The 23,451-nt window shown below is 35.4% G+C and overlaps 2 protein-coding genes across 4 annotated transcripts in view; one reads left to right on the top strand and one right to left on the bottom strand.

Annotated features, from left to right (window-relative positions):
* Positions 1–5,570: 5,570 nt before the first annotated feature.
* LOC139964486 (uncharacterized) lies at positions 5,571–13,184 on the top strand. The gene is made up of 2 exons (XM_071966075.1): positions 5,571–5,799; positions 6,393–13,184. The coding sequence occupies exon 2, from the start codon at positions 7,148–7,150 to the stop codon at positions 8,630–8,632; it is 1,485 nt and encodes a 494-aa protein (XP_071822176.1). The 5' UTR covers positions 5,571–5,799; positions 6,393–7,147; the 3' UTR covers positions 8,633–13,184.
* A 3,680-nt stretch (positions 13,185–16,864) lies between these two features.
* Positions 16,865–23,451, bottom strand: part of LOC139964485 (uncharacterized) — a 49,837-nt gene continuing 43,250 nt past the window's right edge. For all 3 annotated transcript variants that reach the window (XM_071966073.1, XM_071966072.1, XM_071966074.1), the window contains one exon: positions 16,865–19,206. In XM_071966073.1, the coding sequence (XP_071822174.1) occupies positions 19,192–19,206 (15 nt within the window). In that variant the 3' untranslated portion in view covers positions 16,865–19,191. The remainder of the gene's footprint in view (positions 19,207–23,451) is intronic.

Raw genomic sequence — 23,451 nt, forward strand, 5'->3', positions numbered from 1 at the left:
GACTAATTAAATGTTCTTAGCCTGTGTAGGATAGTTTATTTTCATTCTCTTCAGTCGGATCAGGTTTGGTGTATTCTTTCGTCATATTTCTGTCTCTATATTTTAAAAAGGTTTCATCGTTGGAGTGCCATTAATAGTGCCCTGGAAGTTTTTCTATACATTACATTATATATCGTACATAGAGATTGTGATATCTTTCGTTCTTCTTTTAAGAACTCCTTTCTTAGCTGTGGAAAAGCAGCAATATTCCCACTGTTTGCATTTTGATAGTTTTGCTTAAACTTATCTATAAAAAACTTAAACTTTGTAGAATCGGTCTATACAAATTCAGAGAATCCTGCGACGCTCAGAATTTGAAGTTGGTCATTATGGTAACGCTCACTGCTGAACTCCATTGGTGACACTGCAACTAAACTGAAGGTTTAATGTGCATTTGTTACCAAAAAGTGGCACCATAACATGGTTGGACATGCAAGTTTCTAAAGGCCAAGGAGGTGGTTTGGTTGAGGGGGGGGGGGGGTTGTAAAATGTTTTATGTTCTCGTGTGTTCCCTTGTGTATATGTGTGAACAACGATATGTCCCAAACTGCTAAGTGCTGATTGGTACGGCGGATGTGCTTGATACGCATTGTGCATGAGCCTCACTATGGGATGTAGGCCGTGAATTATGATTCATAGGGTCAAAGGTTAAGAGGTACAAAAAGAACAAAACAATGCAAATACGCTTGTACCAAAATGAAGAATTGTGAAACAACCTTAAAACTCACGTTGGATATTAGACACCCGGTTAATGGGACACTTGAGTGACCAAATGGCGACCTTGTCTAATACGCCGAGTGTGTCCGCAAACATAATAGTTTACTCGATTTGAGTCAGATATACTGTCAACAAGCAAGTGACAAAATATGCTTCACTGATGACGTCGAAAACGGTTGTTGGTTTCATTGTACAGGGTATATTCTTGGCTATATGTGCAATACAAACGTAACGGTACCTTACACTCCCTTATCGTTGAACCATACATATGGTGCGAATCCTATATGCTAGCGCTAATTTGGTACGTTATAAATGCAACAGCTACAGTTATTTTGTCAGCATGGAACATGTATCATCCATTAGTTGACGAAATTATGAGAAGTTTGAGATATCGTTTCTTTCCTTTCGGTAAAATCTGATGGTTATTATTCGATTAAGAGGGGAATTCTTCGTCGTTAACGTTATTTATTTCCCTAAAATGTGCCAAAGAGGCATAAACATAATGAATGTACAGTCTCTTTTTTTCAAGTTCTTAATGGTAACAAATTTCACAGAATTCATTCTGTAATTTATGAATATGCATGTGGAAGAATGTGTTATCGTGCACTAAGAACAGTAGCTTATACATAAGTCAATGGAATATGGAAGGCAATAGATACCTCAGAAAAGACGTGGAAACAAACTGCTAGCATGTCTGTGGCACGGTTATTATAAATGGACAATGACATCCATTACACTCGGTAAACATTATACTGGTATTAGATGTGACAAACAGTTAAAACGTCGATAGATATTGCTATTTCTATTTCAAAACATCAAATGGATTATTGCTGACTGATTTTTTTCTCTCTCGAAATAACCAACCCTCACTCCTTCAAGCCGTTTGGAATATACTGCACAATCAAACTCAATTGGCAGATCAATGAAAAATACAATACAGGTTTTTTTTACAGGTGTTGTAAGCCTTAAAACTGTTATACATTTTATACCTCAACTTACTACTTAGAGAGACAACTTTACAACATATATTAGCCTGTATCTCGCATGTGTTTTTATGCTCAGTCGATTGATCCTAGATGATGGTGCAGGGTCGGGCATAGTAACGTCCTCATTTGGCTAAGGCAATAGTGAACTTCCTCCTGCTTTTGTACAGGCACTGCAATGTCATTGCTATCAAAAGGTTACGAATTGTGGGCATTGAATATTCGGGTCAGTGAATTTACATAACGTAGGCCTAGACGTGGTGCAGAATGCATCAATGCCATAATTAGTGATAAATATGTTTACACTCCATTCATAGGATTTGACTACCTATAGTCACGATTATAACTGGTAGTTTGTTCGTTGTATTGGTGCAATAAGCTCACACGATCATGTTATATGATGTAATTAGTATTGGACAGTTACCGGCACCAATCATACTTTCAAAAGCATCCACATTTGATTGAAGCTCTTTGTCTTACGAGGAGGAGGAGGAGGAGGAGGAATTCAATGGGTGAATGTGTTACTCTTTACTGTTTGCAAATTGACAAATGTATCATCCAGTATTAACTGGCTAAAACTGGAAAGTGATATAAATCAATGTTCGAAATAATGATATCAACTCTATTATCTGTGTATACATGTTAAATTTGAGATCAATGTAAACAAACACCTGCATATACCTTACGCTCAGTCTAAGGACTTCAGTTGATAACTTAATTATTTAACTAGCCACCGATCAAATGTGTGTGTGAGAGTGAAGAACTTAAATACATAAATAAAATAAAATAAAATAAATTGCAAATAGCTGTCAAATCAACTGCAACTGCATATACAAGTGAAGAATTTATATGAAAGCAGCTGTTGTAAATGAATTGTTTGAAACATGAAGAACTTCACTTTAAATAGCTGCAACATTATCTGCAAAATTCAATCAAGAACTTTATGTAAAAAGATTTGATCAACTGTGAATAGATGAAGTTAAAGAGTTAGTTTTCAAATCTTGAAGTGAAAATGTGCTTTTTATAAATGGCAACTGCCGATCACCTCTGTTTGCAGAGCATAATTTTAATTACTTCATATGAAAGGAAAGAACTTTATTGTTAATAGCTGTCAATCAACTGTAATTGGAAACGACGAGCTTTGTTTGTTTGTTAATAGTTGTCGACCAAATGTATAATTAAGAGAATAACGTACAATAGCTGATTTTTTTGATATTCAGGTTGTACTTTTCACGGAATAAACCTAACATCTTACTTGAAATTTGTTGTTCGTCATAGGATTTCCATATGAAGAATTTCCTCGAGTTCTAACGTTAAGCTCAATAGGCAACAATAACCTAGTTTGCACACTGGTTGTTATTTGCAACGTAGACCAGTGTATCGTGTTATTAAAGTGTGGTACTTGTTGTGTTTTGTTAGTACAATAACAACTTTCTAGCAGATGTGATAATCATTAAACCAACAAACAGACTGGATAATTTCTGTCCAAGCTTGTATCAGATGATGAAAACTATACAAAAGGAAACTAACGGCCTTAATTGTATAGAAGTATATGTTAGAAGTATATGTTAGATGTATATATGTTCGAAGTATATGTTAGAAGTATATATGTTAGAAGTATATGTTAGATATATATGTTACAAGTTTATGTTAGAAGTATAAGTAAACATATATAGCTGTTGATTTTTTTTTCGGTAAACAGGGTAGTCAGTTAACACACTTAACCTAAGATAATGTTTCATTCGGTGTTTGTTTTTGCTTTTATTGAGTGGTGTTTTCCCCCCTTTTAAATTATAATAAAACAGACATTGATGGTAGTAGAAGTATGCATCGACTCATTGAATATTTATTATTGTCATGTCTTAGATGGAGAGCAAGGCGTTCTTTAAACATGTAACATTTTGAAATATATATAATGTTCATAATTTGAATGTATTTATCATATGATCACATGTCCATTTCATTCTCCTCAGTCAGAGCATGTTATTTGTATCAAGAAGACGTTTCTCTTCCTTAATTCGTTAGATTTTTCAAGAAACGGCTATGTGTCTATATCTTTCTTATTGTCCTATAGATTTATTCATCAGTACCTTCTAACGGTGTGTTTTATAGGAGGTTGGATTTCTAGTAAGTTGTACTGCGATTGAGTTGTGTAGGCGATGATCCTCCTAAGTTGCATCTATTTAGGGGTTGTCTTCTTAGATGTTGAGGCATTGGCCTACGGACGGGATGTTGGCAATCGAAATATTGTCCTATTCTACAGGCTTGTTTGTATACTGCATCCAGTTTGGCAAATTGCTAATCAAAGACGTTGGCGATGGCATGTGCCGCAGACTCCACAACAGGCGGGACAATAGTTGCAAGTGCAAGCGTAACTGTCTATTGAATTTCTTTATGCACATTGCGTGTACCGAGTATATATACTTCTACATATGTAAATCCAAGAGTACGTACTTTGGCAGAACAGCTGGCTACATGAGAGAGGGAACAAACCAATGGAAATGCAACATGCATGCTGCGTATACATATAAAGTGCACAGGCCTTCCTATGCTAAGACGAAAGTCTACTATAGAGGTATTATAAAGTCTATACTTGTTCCACTTTAATTTGGTGAGATTTGTGCCGTTTAGCTGTAAGTGACAACACGACCTAGAAAGTTGAAGCAGGCTCCTATGACGGGCTGTTCTTTACAAACTGTTAATTGGTCAAATTAAACGAACTCTAGCAAAAAGATAACTCTTAATTAGAAATTTGCCACAACCAAAACTGGAGCAAAGAAATTTCCAAGTTACCTCCACCTACTACCACCCAGGCTCGTCGAGATCGAATACCTGCGTCTGCAATCGCATTCTTCTAAACGGTGAAACTTAGGGCATGTAAGATACATATCTCAGCTAATTCTTTATGATCATGCGTGAGACACCGTAGTAAATATCTTCCAGGAAAGCATTAAAAAATGTCCTCAGCATTAAATATATTCCAGATTATTAAATGACCCTATCGAGGACACTATGTCAGAGAAGTTCTAAAAACGAATGGTAAAAATGAATGAAGTTTTATGCCCTTGCGGTCTGGAAGGAATTTAAAGCACGTGATGCGTACACGTGCTTCACGCTTCAATTATAATTATAGATCGCTCTGACCCTAAGCTGAACCCTGACCAATGCACGTTTCTTCAGGCGGAACTATACACAACACAATAATACCATCGACGACGTTGGCAAGCCCAAAGTAACCACCAATTGAATATTTTGCAGATTAAACAACCATTCTATTATAATCTTCTTAAAGCAAAGGAAATTATAGTCTTCTGAGAAGATTATAGAATCATTGAAAGGAATAACACACGTTAACCGTAGAGCGGTAAACGCATAAACATGGTAGCCTATTTGCAAAGCAGTAGTCTCATAGAACACATATGATGCTGTTGTAAAATGGCATTAAGATGACATCAATGAAAGGCATCAACTAAATAGGTTGACAAAAGTCAAAAGTACCATCGTATGGTAATGTACGAGCCGTTTGAAAGGCATGTAGCACGAATTAGTATATGATGATCTCTGGGTGTTAAATTATAATACAACAGCAACATGTATGTTTGCATCAGTTAGGTGACACACTAGCCTACTTTAACGACACAGTATGGACTCATCTTTCACAATGATCATATATGGTGTTACATATGATGTTCTATGGAAGTCAACAAAGGTGGTCATTATAACGGTCATACACAGATTTGCTTTTACTTCCTGTAAACTATATATAACTACATCTGAACGTTACGAGTCAGTGAATTGAGTACTTTGGGAGTGCAAATATTGATACGCTTGTATAACTGTAGGTAACAAACCTATATGGCAGACGGAAATGCGCTTGTGTAAGTGTCCTCAACTACATGCCTTTGTAAACTTAACGATTGATACTCTATCAGCAATACTAACATAAATTCAGTTTTATTGCATTTCTTTCGTTGGAACGTAAATCAAGTATTCAGTACAAGAGATCCAGTTTTGAATCAAGACAGTTCGTGAATTTGTGTTAGAGACAACTCTCTAGAAGGTAAAGGTTTGTTTCTAATTTGCTGATATTGTGTTCTACAGTTTTGTTTTTGTCTTATGGTATACTTATTATAGAGGAAACATTCGAGCATCGAACCACACTTCCATAATACCAATTTGACAAAAACATCACCACGTACCACGGATATTATATACAGAAATTACATAGTGAAACTAGTTCATGCAACAGCAGAGTAGCTCATAACAGATCCAAAAGTTTAAAGGCTCTCGTCAACTCATTTCGCCTCTTCACTGTTAATGTAACAGTAATGTTAAATCGAAATGTGTGTTATCCTCCAAGAACTATCTATATACTTTACACTTAAACTAATGGCTTACACAACGACACTGAGCTGAATTGTTTACTGTTTCAATTTCTAACAAAAAGTTACCATTTCTGGAAAATGAGTTCCTTTTCGTTTTATGTTGGTTTACAATCTCAACGTGCTATTGACCTCTGACATGCAATGTTCTGGTCACACAATAGCTATAGTTGATAGATGCACTACATTATATAATTTATTATACATCGCCATCAATTTGAGAAATCCACTTCATGATACGTCACTGCAATTATTATTTTGTTTCTTTCAGCAATGTGCAGCCACTTAAGTTCATTGTTGCAGGTGTGAATAATACCTCGAGAATATCCGTATTTAACGTTCACTGGAAAGGTTTTTTCCCGCATGTATATTATTCGTTCATTCAACTCTACTTAAATTGCGAGAATGAATTTTATTGGAGGATCAATGGTTTTCTATGTACTGCTGCTCTTTTAGAATCAGTGTTCTGGTCACACAGTATCTCTGTTTACAAGATTGGACGATATTATATCAGTTGGAGAATCGGTTTCGCTACGATGTACGGTGTCAAATACGAATCCAAAAGGAGGATAACATCAATATGGTGATATTAGATGAAATGGTCAAAAATATACCATTCAGTACTTACCCATCGTGTTCCTGTTATTTACATGGAACAAGCCGAACATTTGATCATTAGTCTTAACCGTATGCACCGTAACTTCCTAAAGTCTCACAGTTACCCCAAACCTGACAATAGTCCTACAGTGCACTCCATACAAGATTCAGCTATATACTACTGTTTTGAGTTTTCTAGCGGAATTGGGAAAATCTGTTTATTTAGAGAAATCGTGTTCGTGTTATATTTTGTTTTTGTAATACTAAATATCTATCTGAGAGCTGTACAGCCGCAAATTTCATATAAATTGGTAAACATGACCGTTGTGAATCATCTTCGAAAACAAAACCGTATGCATGTTGTTGTAGCTATACGGTTATGAACTCTTGCTTGTTTCTGTTTGTAGCAGTTCACGTATTGAAGCCAAAATGGTTTATCTTCGGTGGATATTGCTTTTCGTTCCGTTACTTGCTTATTTCTTTCATCTATTGCTGGTGTTTGAGAGTCAGTGTTCTGCGCAGACAGTGTCTCTGGTTACGAGATCAAACGACATTGTATTAGCTGGAGAATTGATATCACTGAGATGTACAGTGTCAAACACAAGCCCAGAAGATGACATCACCATGGTGATAACAAATGAAACAGGACAACAGATTCCATCAGGTTCAACGGGACTGGACGATGCTACAGTTTACACCGAACAAACTACTTCATTTATAATTAGTACTAACCAGACATTCTTTTGCAAAGTAACTTTGGTAGACTTTACTACTTCCACAAACCTGACAATTTCACCATTACCAATTGAACAGACATATTGTACTTCAAACTACACTGATGGTATCATTGTTGGACAAACCGTGACTTTAAAATGTTATAGTTCTACGTCAGTGGTAGGGTCCATTAGCTGGAGTTCAGATAGTAATACAACATTCGATGAAATAACAGACCTTGTATGGACGATGACACGTTATAACAGGATAAATGTACAATCATCTGTAAGTCAAAATGGCACTGTGTTTACATGCGAACGTGATGGCGTAGCACCAGTTACCGACATAGACCGGTGTTCCATTGGTCCTATTAATGTTCACGAGGAACTGATTATTTTCATTGATCCAATAGTTACTGCTACTGATCCAGCGATATTGTATCCAGGACAAACAAAGAATTATACATGCTCATCTTTACCAACTTCATCTGTGCAGTGGTCTACTCCGAAGAAACTGAACGAGTCTGGTATTGAGTTATCTGTGGTTGGAGCCATGATAACAGTAACTGTCCCTAGTGATAGTAACTTTACAGGTGATGTAGACTTGTTTTGTTCTGGTAACATCCTTACTGAACGTTCTACAGCAAACTTAACGTTGGCCATCAATCCCATGAAATCTGTACCCTTGCTCACATTGGTCAGTTCTCCCGAAAAATCAGCACCAAAAACATCAGCCTCTAACACAGGTTCAAGTAAACCACCTGTAAATTCATTTCTTGTTGTTTCGCTAGTCACTGTCATAGGGTTCCTTTTATTTGCGTTGTCAATAATGTTTGTTCTACTTTACCGGAAAAGTAGACATACCGAGTCAAATTCCAAATCTGTTGCTAATGTAACCTCTTCGGTGAATGTAGGCTACGATTATTGCGATATTGATACCGGTGGTGTAACTAGAACCATTACTTCAAACACTGAAGCAACCACAATCTCTGAAAACAGCCCCAACTCGAATAAACAGTATTCTAGAGTTATCATCAATGAAAACGAGTCGGTAGCCTATGAAATTCCAGATGCTAAAATGGGAAACGAAAATCCAAGCAAGAGAACAATTATTGACGAAAAAGGGAATGAGTCAGTATATTACGAATATCTACACAAGTTTAATTTTGAGACAAATGGGCAAAAAGGGAGTAAGCCATGAAAGTATTAGAATTCAGCTGTAGTAAAGCACAAATAAGATGAATGAAATAAAAAAAAATCGTATTTACTCAATCAAACCGTTTTCGAGAACCTATAATCACCGGGCTACATTTATTGGGTCTTTCATGTAGCAGGTAGGAATGGGTTTTCGATCTCATACAAGAACAGTAATATTTTTAATTATATGAACTAATTGCCATAATTAATTCAAATATGAATGGATGGATGGCGAAGTTCGTAGAGCGCAGGTCAATGGTTTCAGTGCCATTCTAGACATAAATTTCGTTCCTTTTTTCCAAGTTATAAGTAAATCAGAAATAATTGTTTGCCAAATGTTCGACGTAAAAAGAAAATGCTGTTAGTAGTTGCAGTTTAACAGTACGTAGACTTGAACGAGATATTCCGTTGTCTAAAGTTGATAGCTTAACCAATAAGCTGCATATTTCGGCCAAAACATGTTCCTATAGCATTTGTCCTACAGAAAAAGCTTTAAACTTAAGATTTCGAATATGGTAATGTGGAATTTAGATCATATATAAATAAGGTCTGAGTGCAAGTTTGTTCAAAAAGGTACTTGCATCTTTGTGTAAGTTTAAAGGGGACTAGGGGTTCACCCCGACACACCCTTGCAATCATACATGGTGTCTTTGATATGTGGTTTTGAATTATTTTAAATGTTTTTATGATATAAATTTATTAGTCTTCAGTAAACAGGACTTATTAACTGTTCTAAGCCTGTGTAGGATAGTTTATTTTCATTCTCTTCAGTCGGATCAGGTTTGGTGTATTTTTTCGTCATATTTCTGTATCTATTTATTAAACAGGTTACATCGTTGGAGTGCCATAAGTAATTTTAAAGGGGACTGGGGGCTCACTCCGACACACCCCTGTAATCATACATGATGTCTTTGATATGTGGTTTTGAATTTTGTTGATGATTTTATTCGAACTTGAAGCTGGTCTTTATGGTAGCGCTCACTTTTGTACTCCATTGATAATTGTGCGAATGTGGTACTGCAATTGTCGTCCAACCTTACACCATTGGTGACGCTGCAACTAAACTCTGAGGTTTAATGTGCAATTGTTACCAAAAGGTGGCACCATACTATGGTTGGACATGCACTTTTCCAAATGCCAATGCGGTGGTAGGGTTGGGGTGGGGGTTGTTAAGTGTTTCATATGCTCGTCGGTGTGGCCTTGTGTATATGTGTGAACAACTATATGTCCCAAAATGCTCAGTGCTCATTGGTACGGCGGATGTTCTTGATACGCATTGTGCATGAGGCTCACTATGGGATGTAGGCCGTGAATTATGATTTATAGGTAAGAGGTACAAAAACAACAAAACATTGACAAATACGCTTGTACCAAAATGAAGAATTGTGAACAACCTCAAATTCACGTTTCATATTAGACAAACGGTTAATGGGACACTTGTTAATATTGGTCAAAAAGGTCATATGAATGGAATAGACTGTCGTCATTTGTGGTGATGTTTAGTTTTCCATTCAAACCAAGTCATAGGAAGGTTATACATTCAAACGTAAAAAATCGCTGATTATTTTTAACCTGTGACCAATTGGCGACTTTGTCTAATACGCCTGAGTGTATCCGCAAATAAAATAGTTTACTCGATTTGAATGAGACATGCTGTCAACAAGGAAGTGACAGAAAACGAATTTAAGCTTAATTGATTTTCGTCGAAAACGGTTGTTGGTTTCATTGTACGGAATGTATTCTTGGCTATTTGTGCAATACAAACGTAACGATACCTTACACTTCCTTATCGTTGAACCATACATATAGTGCGAATCCTATACGCTAGCGCTAAATCGGTACGTTATAAATGCAACGGTTACCGTTATTATGTCAACATGGAACATGTATCATCAATCAGTAGACGAAATTATGATGAGTTGGGGATATCGTTTCTTTCCTATCGGTAAAATCTCATGAGCCTAACAAAGATTATAACATTATTCGATTAAGAGGAGAATTCTTTTCCATTAACGCCATTAATATTCCCTAACACGTGCCAAAGAGGCACAAATATATCGAACGTACAGTCTCTTTGTAATCTAGTTCTTAATGGTTACATATTTCACATATTCTATTTGGTAATTTTTGAATATTCATGAGGAAGAATGTGTTATCGTGCAATAAGGACATTTAGCCTATACATAAGTCAATGGAATATTGAAAGAAATTGATACCTCAGAAAAGACGTGCAAACAAACCGCTAGCATGTCTGAGGCACGGTTATCATAAATGGACAATGGCGTCCATTACACTCGGTAAACATTATACTGGTATTAGATGAGACAAACAGTGAACAATTTCACTGGATATTGTTTGATATTGCAGACCAATGAGATTTTTTTTACATGTGTTGTTAACCTTAATACTTTTATATATTTTGATATCTCAACTTACTTTTTAGAGAGACAGTTTTATAATTAATATCAGCCTTTATCACGCTTTTTTTATGCTCAGACGGTTGATCCTAGAACAGGGTAGGGGCGGGCACAATAACGTCCTTGGTCATTTGGCTATGGCAATCGTGAACTTCCTCCTGCTTTTGTACAGGCACTTGCAATGTCATTGTTATCAATAGGTTACGAGTTGTAGGCATTGAATATTCGGGTCAGTGAATTAGCATAACGTAGACCGATACGTGTAAAGAATGCATCAATGCCATATTAGTGATAACTATGTTTACACTCCCTTCAAAGGATTTGACTACCTAGTCACGATTATAACTGGTAGTTTGTCTGTTTTATTGGTGCAATAAGCTCACACTATCATGTTATATGATGTAATTAGTATTGGACAGTTACCGTCACCAATCATACTTTCAAAAACATCCGTATTTGATTGAAGCTCTTTGACTTAAGAGGAAGAGGAGGAGGAGGAGGAATTCAATGGAAAAATGTATTACTCTTTACTGTTTGCAAATTGACAGATGTATCATCCACAATTTACTGGCTAAACCTGGAAAGTGACATATATCAATGTTCGAAATAATGATGTCAACTCTATTATCTGTGTCTCCATGTTAAATTCGAGATCAACGTAAACTCCATAAACACCTGCATATACCTTACGCTCAGTCTAAGGATTTCATTTAATAACTTAATTATTTAACTAGCCACCGATCAAATGTGTGTGAGAGTGAAGAACTTAAATAAATAAAATAAATTGCAAATAGCTGTCAAATCAACTGCATATACAAGTGAAGAATTTATTTGAAAGCAGATGTTGTCAATCAATTGTTTAAAAAATGAAGAGCATCAATTTAAATAGTTGTAACATTATCTGCAAAGTTCAGTCAAGAACTTTATTGTAAAAAGATTCGATCAACTGTAAAAACATGGAGTTAAGAAGTTAGTTTTGAAATCCTGTTTGTGAAAATGTACTTTTTTGCTAAATTGCAACTGCCGATTACCTCTGTATAAGGAGCTTTAATTTAAAAAGGTTGCCAACTCTAAATTTTAATACATATTGACCGACTTTCTATGGCATGAAAGAACTTTATTGTAAATAGCTGTCAATCTTCTGTAATTGGAAACGACGAACTTTTTTGTTTGTTTGTAAATAGTTGGCGTCCAACTGTATTACTAAGAGATTAACGTACAATATCTGATTTGCTTCATATTCAGGCTCTTCCTTTCACGGAATAAACCTAACATCTTACTTGAATTTTTGTGTTCGTCACAGATTTCCATATGAAGGGTTCCCGTAAGTTCCAATGTTAAGCCTTAATTGGTAACAATAACCTAGTTTGCACCCTGGTTCTTATTTGAATGTAATCCAGTGTATCGTGTTATTAAAGTGTGGCACTTACCAGTGGCGGAGCTAGGGGTATTGGTCAGGAGGGACGAGAATGGTCTGTAGGGCGCTTTCGACACTATCTAAGCGGAGCGGCACCACTAGTTGGCGCGTAGCGTACAGAATTTTTTTGAGTAAAGATACTCCCTAGATCGCCGGAAATGACCCTTTCCGGGCCTGGCTAATTAGCAGATAAACGAAGAATAAATAGGTGTCATCGCCAAATTACACCAATAAAATGTGACAAATGTCAATAAGAAGATGAGAGCGCAATAAAAAAGTCAATAATCGCGAATAAGTAAAAAGTGGTAAAGAGCTGAAAAGGGCGCCAGCAGTCCATCTGAGTCCGTCAGGGGGGGGGGGGGACATCCGCCCCTGACTATATGGACGCTCCGCCACTGGCACTTACTGTGTTTTGTTAGTACATTAAACAACTTGAATTAAACTTTGTCAAGCAGATGGGATGACATTAATACAACAAACAGACAAGATTATTTCTGCCCAAGCTTGTATCAGATGATGAAAGCTATACATTAGGAAACTAACGGCCTCAATTGTATACATATTTTAAAAGTATATGTTAGATGTATATATGTTAGAAGTATATATGTTAGAAGTATATATTAGAAGTATATGTTAGAATTATATGTTAGATGTTTATGTTAGAAGTATATGTAAGCATACATATCTGTTAATTGTTGATGTTTGGTGAAAAGGGTAGGCAGTTAAGGGCATAAAATTTAAATAAAAACACTTTATTTCAGATTTATGTTTTATGTTTATTTCGGTGTTTTCTTTTGTTTCATTGAGTGGCGTCCCCCCTCCCCCTATGTACTAATAATGCATACTTTGTTAGAAGTAGAATTAAGCATCGACTCATTGAATATTTATTATTGTCATGTCTTAGATGGAGTGCAAGACTTTATCTAAAGATGTAACATTTTTTTAAATATATATAATTTCCATAGTTTGAATGTATTTATCATATAACCACATGTACATTTCAGCCACAGCATGTTCTTTGTATCAAAGAGGTTTTCTCTTCCTTAATTTGTTAAATATTTTTCAAGAAACAGTTATGCGTCTTTGGCATTGGCATTGGATGGGATGTTGGCGATTGAAATATTTTCCTATTCTACAGGCTTTTGTTTGTATACTGCATCCAGTTTGGCTAATTGTCATTCAAAGACGTGGTCGATGGCGGTGCCGCTGACTCCACAACCGGCGGGATAATAATTGCAAGTGCAAGAGTTACTGTCTGTTGAAGTTTTTTTATGCACATTTCGTGTACCGAGTTTATCATACTTGTTGATATATAAATACAAGAGTACGTACTTTAGTAGAACAGCTGGCTACATGAGAGAGGGGACAAACCAATGGGAAGGGAACATGCATGTAGACCTATAACGTGCACATGCCTTTCTAGATTTAATTGGTCGAATTAATAGAACACTATATATAGCAACAGATAACTCTTAATTATAAATTTTCCACAATCACAACTGGAGCCAAGAAATTTCCCAAGTCATTTCCACCTACACCCCGTAATCGTCGAGATCGAAAAGCTGCGTACTATTGCAATCTCTTTATTATGAAAGGCGTAAATATAGGACATGTAAATACAATTAAATACAATACCTTTTTTTATACAATTTCTAACCTAATTCTTTATGATCATGCGTGAGAAACCGTAGTTAATATCTTCGAGGAAAGCATTAAAATGTCTGCAGCGGGTACAAGGGACTTAAAGTAGCATACAGAATAAACTATTACATGGCCCTATCGAAGACCCTACGTCAGAGAAGATCTAAGACGAATGGTAGTAAAGAAGAAATTCGATGCTGCAGTGGTCTTGATGGAACGTTTCCTCAGTCGGAACTATACACAACACAAGAATGTCATCGACGACGATGACAAGCCCGAAGGAACCACCAGTTGGATATTTGTAGATTAAACTTCCATTCTATTATAATCTTCTTATAGCAAACTATAATACAAATCACATGCAATCACATAGTAATTTTGTATTAATTGCTGTTCAATGTTTCTACGCAACAAAGAATGGCTATGTTACAGAAGCGTTGAGGTTCCGATAAACCCTCACAATACTTGCACTTCTTAATTTTAAGTATGAAATATGCACAATGCATGAAAAAAGTTAAAAACAAAACTTTATGTTATTGTCTCAATACCTGACTTGATGATGAATTAAGGAAAACAAACTTCCGAAGTAGATTCAATGTTGTTATTATGCATGCACTCTGACCAGATGAGTTAATAGAGAAAAGCTGTCGCAATCGAAAACAAATAAATGTATTTTCTGTTACCCTTATGGCGCGAACGATATACCTTAAAATCATTGCGACCGCCCATGTCAGCATGTTCATTACACTAGGCCTAACGTTCGTAAACAAAACAGAGAGGTTTGATCTGGTGGGCGGGGCTTGCAAATTTTGATTGAGGTTTTTTTAAATCTACGGACTCGTTAAAAATGCTGGTGAATTTTATTCTGAGCTTTTAGCGCAGTAAGCTGGAAAGGTCGAAGTTTAAATTTTGCAAACAAGTACTGAGACTTTAACAACGCTCATTAATTCGTCCTCCTTAGAAATTATATCACGAGTAGCAAAATAAAGAAATGGATACTCCATATTATTTATGATTAAATTCATAATTGTACAGAAACTGATTTATTATATTACAAAAAAAAATATATATCTGACCATCCATATACTCTGCTATCCACATGTCACTGTTCATATTTTCTACAATTTTGTTGCGTCAAGTTAGTTATTCTATATGTTTTAAATCAGCATTTTGCGATCTTTTCTATGGTTTTTCTCAACCTCACTGCTTCCACGATGCCATAACGACATACATAACTAGCTTATCTATCCAAGTTTTACTTCAAATGGTGGCATAAAAGTCGAAATATTTACAACCTTTCAACTTTGTTTTTCTCAAAGATATTTTCCGTTGGGATCCAAATAAACCTCGCCCATCATATGAATATTTAAAAGCTACCAACGTCATTGGCCAATACGTAATACAACACCATCATTGATTTGTGTAGATTGTCTATGGCAGTTGTAACAGGGAGCTGTTTGAGTCCAGCGCGCTGGTTTAATCAACTTGCCAACTCGATGTTTTGAATCTATTTTTAGCAACGGCTCAAAACTAAACCTGCATTTCTGATTGATTGGATTCAAAGCAGTGGGTTAGGGGAACTGTATGGGATTAATATTAAATGTGTAATTTGTCGGAGGACACTTTTCTCCATATCTGCAAATGTCCTTAACCACTCGCCAATTAACGCTTTTGGCAGAGAAAACTTGGCTTTTATCTTAGTTTGCTGTTTTATTTATTTATTTATTTTATTTATTTAACATTAAAGGGTAACTCGGTTAGCGTAAAGCTAATCTCCCCCGAGGCCCTGAAGTAAAATAACAAATAGTGAAATGAAAAAATATAAACATATAAAATAATAATAATAACAATAAAATAAATTAAAATAAGACGACAATGAAAATAAAAATTTACAATACATAAAATACAACATGGAACAATCAATTAAAAGAAATTAAGAGCATAAAAAATTAGTTAAAGTCCTGCATAGAACGTTTAAAAGTATTTAAAGACTTGGCATTCTTACACTCCTTTGATAATTCGTTCCATTCCTTTTCAGCAAGATATGAAAATGTTTTCTGGTGATACTGGGTATTACCACCCTCTAAAAATAAATTATTTCGTGTGGTGGACCTTAGAGAGTGGTTATGTATATCATTTGTGTGGCGGAACATTTCCACAACATACTGTGGAGTCAGACCATTTAAAGACCTATACAACATTGTCAATTTTTTACATTTTAAACGTTTTTCAAGTGAGGACCAGTTTAAAGTTTTAAAAAGGTCTTCAGATCTATCATCAAATGTTGCATTGAGAATAATTCTTGCTGCAGCTTTCTGTAAACGACTAAGTCTGAGAACATTTCTGGCATTACTATTTCCCCATACTAAACTACAGTACTCAACCATCGGTAAAATATATCCATTATAAAATAGAATACAAGTATTGGTATCAATGAATGGTTTTATACGTCTAAGAAGAGCCAATCTACTGGAAACGAGCTTGCAAACAGAATCGACTTGTTCATTCCAAGATAATACATTGTCGATTTTTACGCCCAAAATCTTTTCACAGCATACACTTTCAATTATAGAATCTTCGACGGCAATATTTAATTTGTTATTTGGAATGGATTTCAACCTTTGTCTTGAACCAATCAACATGCTTTTAGTTTTATTACTATTTATAACCATTTCATTTTTCTTGCACCATTTGCAAACATTAGCTATATCCTCATTAAGTTTGGTATTTAAATCATCCATAGACTTGCCTTTCATATGAATTGTTGTATCGTCTGCATACATGTCCGCATTGCAATAATTAATACTTTGACCCATGTCATTAATAAACAAAACAAAGAGCAACGGGCCCAAGATTGAGCCCTGTGGCACCCCACATGTTACTGGCAGTAAGGGGGAAAATACACCATTTACACATGTAGATTGTTGTCTATTACATAAATACGACTTAAACCATGCAACAGAGCTTTCGGAAAGACCATATACAGATAACGTATTTATTAGAATAGAATGGTTTACTATAGGTCAAATGCTTTTCTCAGGTCTAGAAATACAGATCCTATAAGATATCCACTATCAATAGATTTATTCCAGTCGTCGATTATCTTTAGTAATGCAGTTTCACAAGAGTGCCCTTTTCTAAAACCTGACTGGGACGATCGTATTAGACCAAATGCATTTAAAAACTTGGATAAAGCACCATGAACGTGTTTTTCTAATATCTTAGATAATACAGGCAAGATTGAAATGGGTCGATAATTGGATACTTCTAGATTTGAATCACTCTTGTAAATGGGAACAACTTTGGCTTTCTTCCACTTAGTAGGAAAGACGGAGTTTCTGATGCAACTATTCAGTACATTGGTGATACTGTTTGTTATTTCACTAGCAGATAACTTTAGAAGATAGCGGCTAATACCGTCCAGACCGGTGGCTTTAGTAGCATCCATTGAAATAAGCGCTTTGTAGACAAATTCATCAGTCACCTCTGGAATTTGGAATGCAACACCATTGCGTAATTTGGAAGAAACAAACTCTTTAATACTTGCTAAATAATCATTATCCACATTGTTGTTAACACCAATCAGATACTTAGACGATACAGACGTAAAGAATTCGTTAAATGACTTAGCGATATCGATTGGATCTGTTTCTAGGTTACCATTGTTGATTATCGTGCTATTTTCTGCTGACTTTTCATATTAGTATCATTAGACTGAACATTTCTAAGGATTTGCCAAATAGCTTTGGAATCGCCTTTGCCCTTAACAATAGAATCTCTGAAATAACTTTGTTTAGCCGATCGAATTAAACTTACAACTTTGTTTCTCCAGAATCGATATATCTCTTGATCTTTTAATTTTGACGAATTCCTCATTTTAATGGCTTGACTTATCTCAGCATTGAACCACTTGGGCTGATTTTTTATTTTGACCCTTTTTTCTTTTAGGGGAGCATGCTTATTAACTATATTAAGAAAAATATTTTCCCAATTTTCTAACGAACGATTTGCATCTGCTACCTGCAGTTTTGTGATTGATATATGAAAAAAAACTCGATGGACTTGTGAAAAAGTGGAAAACGGCGACAAACGCAAAATGCTGTTTTAAATTCTAACATACTTCTAGTTTTCCAAGAGAAGAGAAGACATGCGTCAGTGTGGACATTTGATGACGTAATTAAATCTCCATATCCTCTCCACCATATGCTGTAACTCCATTCACTTACTGACACTATCCATAACCACTCACGCATCGATTCTCGTTATAGAATAACTATATTTACCATGACAACATATGTACCTCTAAATTAATTATCACTGAGGTAACTCCATAAATACTGTTGGATCAGTGCTCTTTCTTTCAAGATTTCTGGTTTTATGATGGGTGGTGTTTGTACTTATGTGACACCCACAGTTACACCGTGGAAACGTGAAAGTACCGTCTTTCTACCACTACCTCGAACTTTCTACAGTGTTACGTATCCTCTTTCAAACTATACCTATGTCACAATGTGAAATCTCAAAACCGAGGCAGCCAAACTCATCAAGATTCAATTTCCTTGTAATTACTCCATCAAGTAAAATTCGATAAAAAAGGTTTTTTTCTCAAAATATATATTTTTTTTCGGGTATGACTTATTGATAAGCACGTCATTCTGACATAAGTGGTTCCTTCTTTATAATTGGCAGAAGAAATATCCATGAAGTGATACAAGCAAAATATGCTTAACTGAATAAACAAATTTGAAATTCTCAGCGTAAACTCGAGTGAGCTAAAAACACGCATGATGATTTAAACCTAACTACATAACTAACAGTCCCCTAAGTAAGAAATGTAAACAAATATCGACGCATAGTATATGAAAACAGCGATGGTGATTAAAGCAAAGTGAAGGATTTAAAGAGGACAATGGCAAATGTTGTTACAATGTCACTTTTATATATAGAGACCAGAAGTTTCCCAGTAACCTCCCAACTTGTTTTGTGTAAATCTCGGGCAAGCATTCTTCGATGAACTGAGTGGTGTATAGTAACTCTAGCGGGATCAAAACAGGTTGTCTTCAAGGAACATGTACTTGCATAATTCATCTACCAGGATTCAGCCTTGTACAGGAAAAAGAAGAATAAAAATCATGCAAACAGATTGCTTTGGTATTAGGCCTAGTCATTTACATTATTATTGTTTTATTTTCTTGTTGAGGGCAGGGTAATGAACAAATGAACATTTTCAGAATTTGTTTTAATATTACCATAATTTTTAAATATGTTGATGTATAAGAGTAGAATTATAATATAACGGAAAATGTTTAATAATAAAATACAGCTTTTCTCCTCTAAACATTAAAACATATTCAAGCAGAATGCGAGGATATAAGGCCTAATCTTTTAACAGGTTTTTTTTGTGTGTGGGTGGGGTGGATAATCATCACTTTTAGATATTTGGATATTTAAGAGTGGAAATCATAATTAAAAATATTTAATACTTACCATCAATTATACGTAGCATAATAAGTAGATAATTCGTTATTATGACATTTTAGCATGAACATGACATTTCAGTTGCTCGTTAGATAGGTAAATATATGTATATGTGTGTTTGTGGTTCTTTTTTTTATGTACCTATAGTTACCGAGTGCTTGAGTGGATTGTATAGATATATGATTGATTACTATCACTTTACCCTTCTCATTGGATGGTGAGAAGTTTGTGTTCATTTCGTCAATTAAACCAATATGTAAACGAGTGTTTAGTTATGTTTGTTTTCTACATGACTTTAAATCTCTCACTGTTAGGTATGTAATATAACTTACTAATATTTCATCACTTTAACACGTTGACTGTTACTAGTACACTTTACACTATACCCAATTAATGGCTTGTAACATACATTTACTACATTGGAACTTGAATCGGGCTAGTGGAATGAGTTACATTTTGCTGTTCAATATGTTTATAAATTTGTTATCAACCCAATCCATTTATTGCATCTTTAGCAACGATTGCTTATTACATCACTTTAAACCATTTCAGTGGTAATTAGTATTTGTTAAAGTTCATTTTATCAACCCTCTGCCCTATTTTTTTTCTTTCTATATTGATTACAACATTAATTTTATCAATTCAGGGCAAATTTTGATATATCACTCTCATCCAAGAAGTGTATGTTTAGTAATATTTGTTGACTGTATCACTTTAATCCACCCATTGTATGTTTGCTAATTTTGTTTGACTACATCACTCTAATCCACCCATTGCATTTTTAGTACTATTTGTTGACTACATCCTTTCAATCCACCCATTGTATGTTAGTAATATCTGTTAGCTACATCAGTCTAATCCACCCACTAGTTGTATAGTACTATGTGTTGACTACATCACTCTAATCCACCCATTGTATGTTTAGTACTATTTGTTGACCACATCCCTTCAATCCACCCATTGTATGTTAGTAATATCTGTTAGCTACATCAGTCTAATCCACCCACTAGTTGTATAGTACTATGTGTTGACTACATCACTCTAATCCACCCATTGTATGTTTAGTACTATTTGTTGACCACATCCCTTCAATCCACCCATTGTATGTTAGTAATATCTGTTAGCTACATCAGTCTAATCCACCCACTAGTTGTATAGTACTATGTGTTGACTACATCACTCTAATCCACCCATTGTATGTTTAGTACTATTTGTTGACCACATCCCTTCAATCCACCCATTGTATGTTAGTAATATCTGTTAGCTACATCAGTCTAATCCACCCACTAGTTGTATAGTACTATTTGTTGACTACATCACTCTAATCCACCCATTGTATGTTTGCTAATTTTGTTTGACTTCATCACTCTAATCCACCCGCATTGCATGTTTAGTACTATTTGTTGACCACATCCCTTCAATCCACCCATTGTATATTAGTAATATCTGTTAGCTACATCAGTCTAATCCACCCACTAGTTGTATAGTACTATTTGTTGACTACATCACTCTACTCCACCCATTGTATGTTTTCTAATTTTGTTTGACTTCATCACTCTAATCCACCCGCATTGCATGTTTAGTACTATTTGTTGACCACATCCCTTCAATCCACCCATTGTATGTTAGTAATATCTGTTAGCTACATCACTCTAATCCACCCACTAGTTGTATAGTACTATTTGTTGACTACATCACTCTAATCCACCCATTGTATGTTTAGTACTATTTGTTGACCACATCCCTTCAATCCACCCATTGTATGTTAGTAATATCTGTTAGCTACATCAGTCTAATCCACCCACTAGTTGTATAGTACTATGTGTTGACTACATCACTCTAATCCACCCATTGTATGTTTAGTACTATTTGTTGACCACATCCCTTCAATCCACCCATTGTATGTTAGTAATATCTGTTAGCTACATCAGTCTAATCCACCCACTAGTTGTATAGTACTATGTGTTGACTACATCACTCTAATCCACCCATTGTATGTTTGCTAATTTTGTTTGACTTCATCACTCTAATCCACCCGCATTGCATGTTTAGTACTATTTGTTGACCACATCCCTTCAATCCACCCATTGTATGTTAGTAATATCTGTTAGCTACATCAGTCTAATCCACCCACTAGTTGTATAGTACTATGTGTTGACTACATCACTCTACTCCACCCATTGTATGTTTGCTAATTTTGTTTGACTTCATCACTCTAATCCACCCGCATTGCATGTTTAGTACTATTTGTTGACCACATCCCTTCAATCCACCCATTGTATGTTAGTAATATCTGTTAGCTACATCAGTCTAATCCACCCACTAGTTGTATAGTACTATTTGTTGACTACATCACTTGCATTCACTCAGTGTATGGTTAGTACTATTTGTTGACTACATCACTCTAATCCACCCATTGCATGTATAGTACTATTTGTTGACTACATCCTTTCCATCCACCCATAGTATGTTAGTAATATCTGTTAGCTTCATCACTCTAATCCACCCACTAGTTGTATAGTACTATGTGTTGACTACATCACTCTACTCCACCCATTGTATGTTTTCTAATTTTGTTTGACTTCATCACTCTAATCCACCCGCATTGCATGTTTAGTACTATTTGTTGACCACATCCCTTCAATCCACCCATTGTATGTTAGTAATATCTGTTAGCTACATCACTCTAATCCACCCACTAGTTGTATAGTACTATGTGTTGACTACATCACTCTAATCCACCCATTGTATGTTTAGTACTATTTGTTGACCACATCCCTTCAATCCACCCATTGTATGTTAGTAATATCTGTTAGCTACATCAGTCTAATCCACCCACTAGTTGTATAGTACTATGTGTTGACTACATCACTCTAATCCACCCATTGTATGTTTAGTACTATTTGTTGACCACATCCCTTCAATCCACCCATTGTATGTTAGTAATATCTGTTAGCTACATCAGTCTAATCCACCCACTAGTTGTATAGTACTATGTGTTGACTACATCACTCTAATCCACCCATTGTATGTTTGCTAATTTTGTTTGACTTCATCACTCTAATCCACCCGCATTGCATGTTTAGTACTATTTGTTGACTTCATCACTCTAATCCACCCATTGTATGTTAGTAATATCTGTTAGCTACATCAGTCTAATCCACCCACTAGTTGTATAGTACTATGTGTTGACTACATCACTCTACTCCACCCATTGTATGTTTGCTAATTTTGTTTGACTTCATCACTCTAATCCACCCGCATTGCATGTTTAGTACTATTTGTTGACCACATCCCTTCAATCCACCCATTGTATGTTAGTAATATCTGTTAGCTACATCAGTCTAATCCACCCACTAGTTGTATAGTACTATTTGTTGACTACATCACTTGCATTCACTCAGTGTATGGTTAGTACTATTTGTTGACTACATCACTCTAATCCACCCATTGCATGTATAGTACTATTTGTTGACTACATCCTTTCCATCCACCCATAGTATGTTAGTAATATCTGTTAGCTTCATCACTCTAATCCACCCACTAGTTGTATAGTACTATGTGTTGACTACATCACTTTAATCCGCCTTTTAAGTGTTTAGTAAATTTGTTGACCTCAACACTTTAATCCACTCATTGATAGTTTAGTAATATTTGTTGACTAAACCAATTGGATCCACTAAGTGTGTTAATTAATATTTGTTGACTACATCACTTTAATCCACCTTTTGAGTGTTTAGTATTATTTGTTGACTACATCACTTTAATCCACCTTTTAAGTGTTTAGTAAATTTGTTGACCTCAACACTTTAATCCACTCATTGATTTTTTAGTAATATTTGTTGACTACATCAATTGGATACACTAAGT

Source organism: Apostichopus japonicus, chromosome 23 (genome assembly GCF_037975245.1).
Source record: "Apostichopus japonicus isolate 1M-3 chromosome 23, ASM3797524v1, whole genome shotgun sequence".
Lineage (NCBI taxonomy): Eukaryota > Metazoa > Echinodermata > Holothuroidea > Aspidochirotida > Stichopodidae > Apostichopus > Apostichopus japonicus.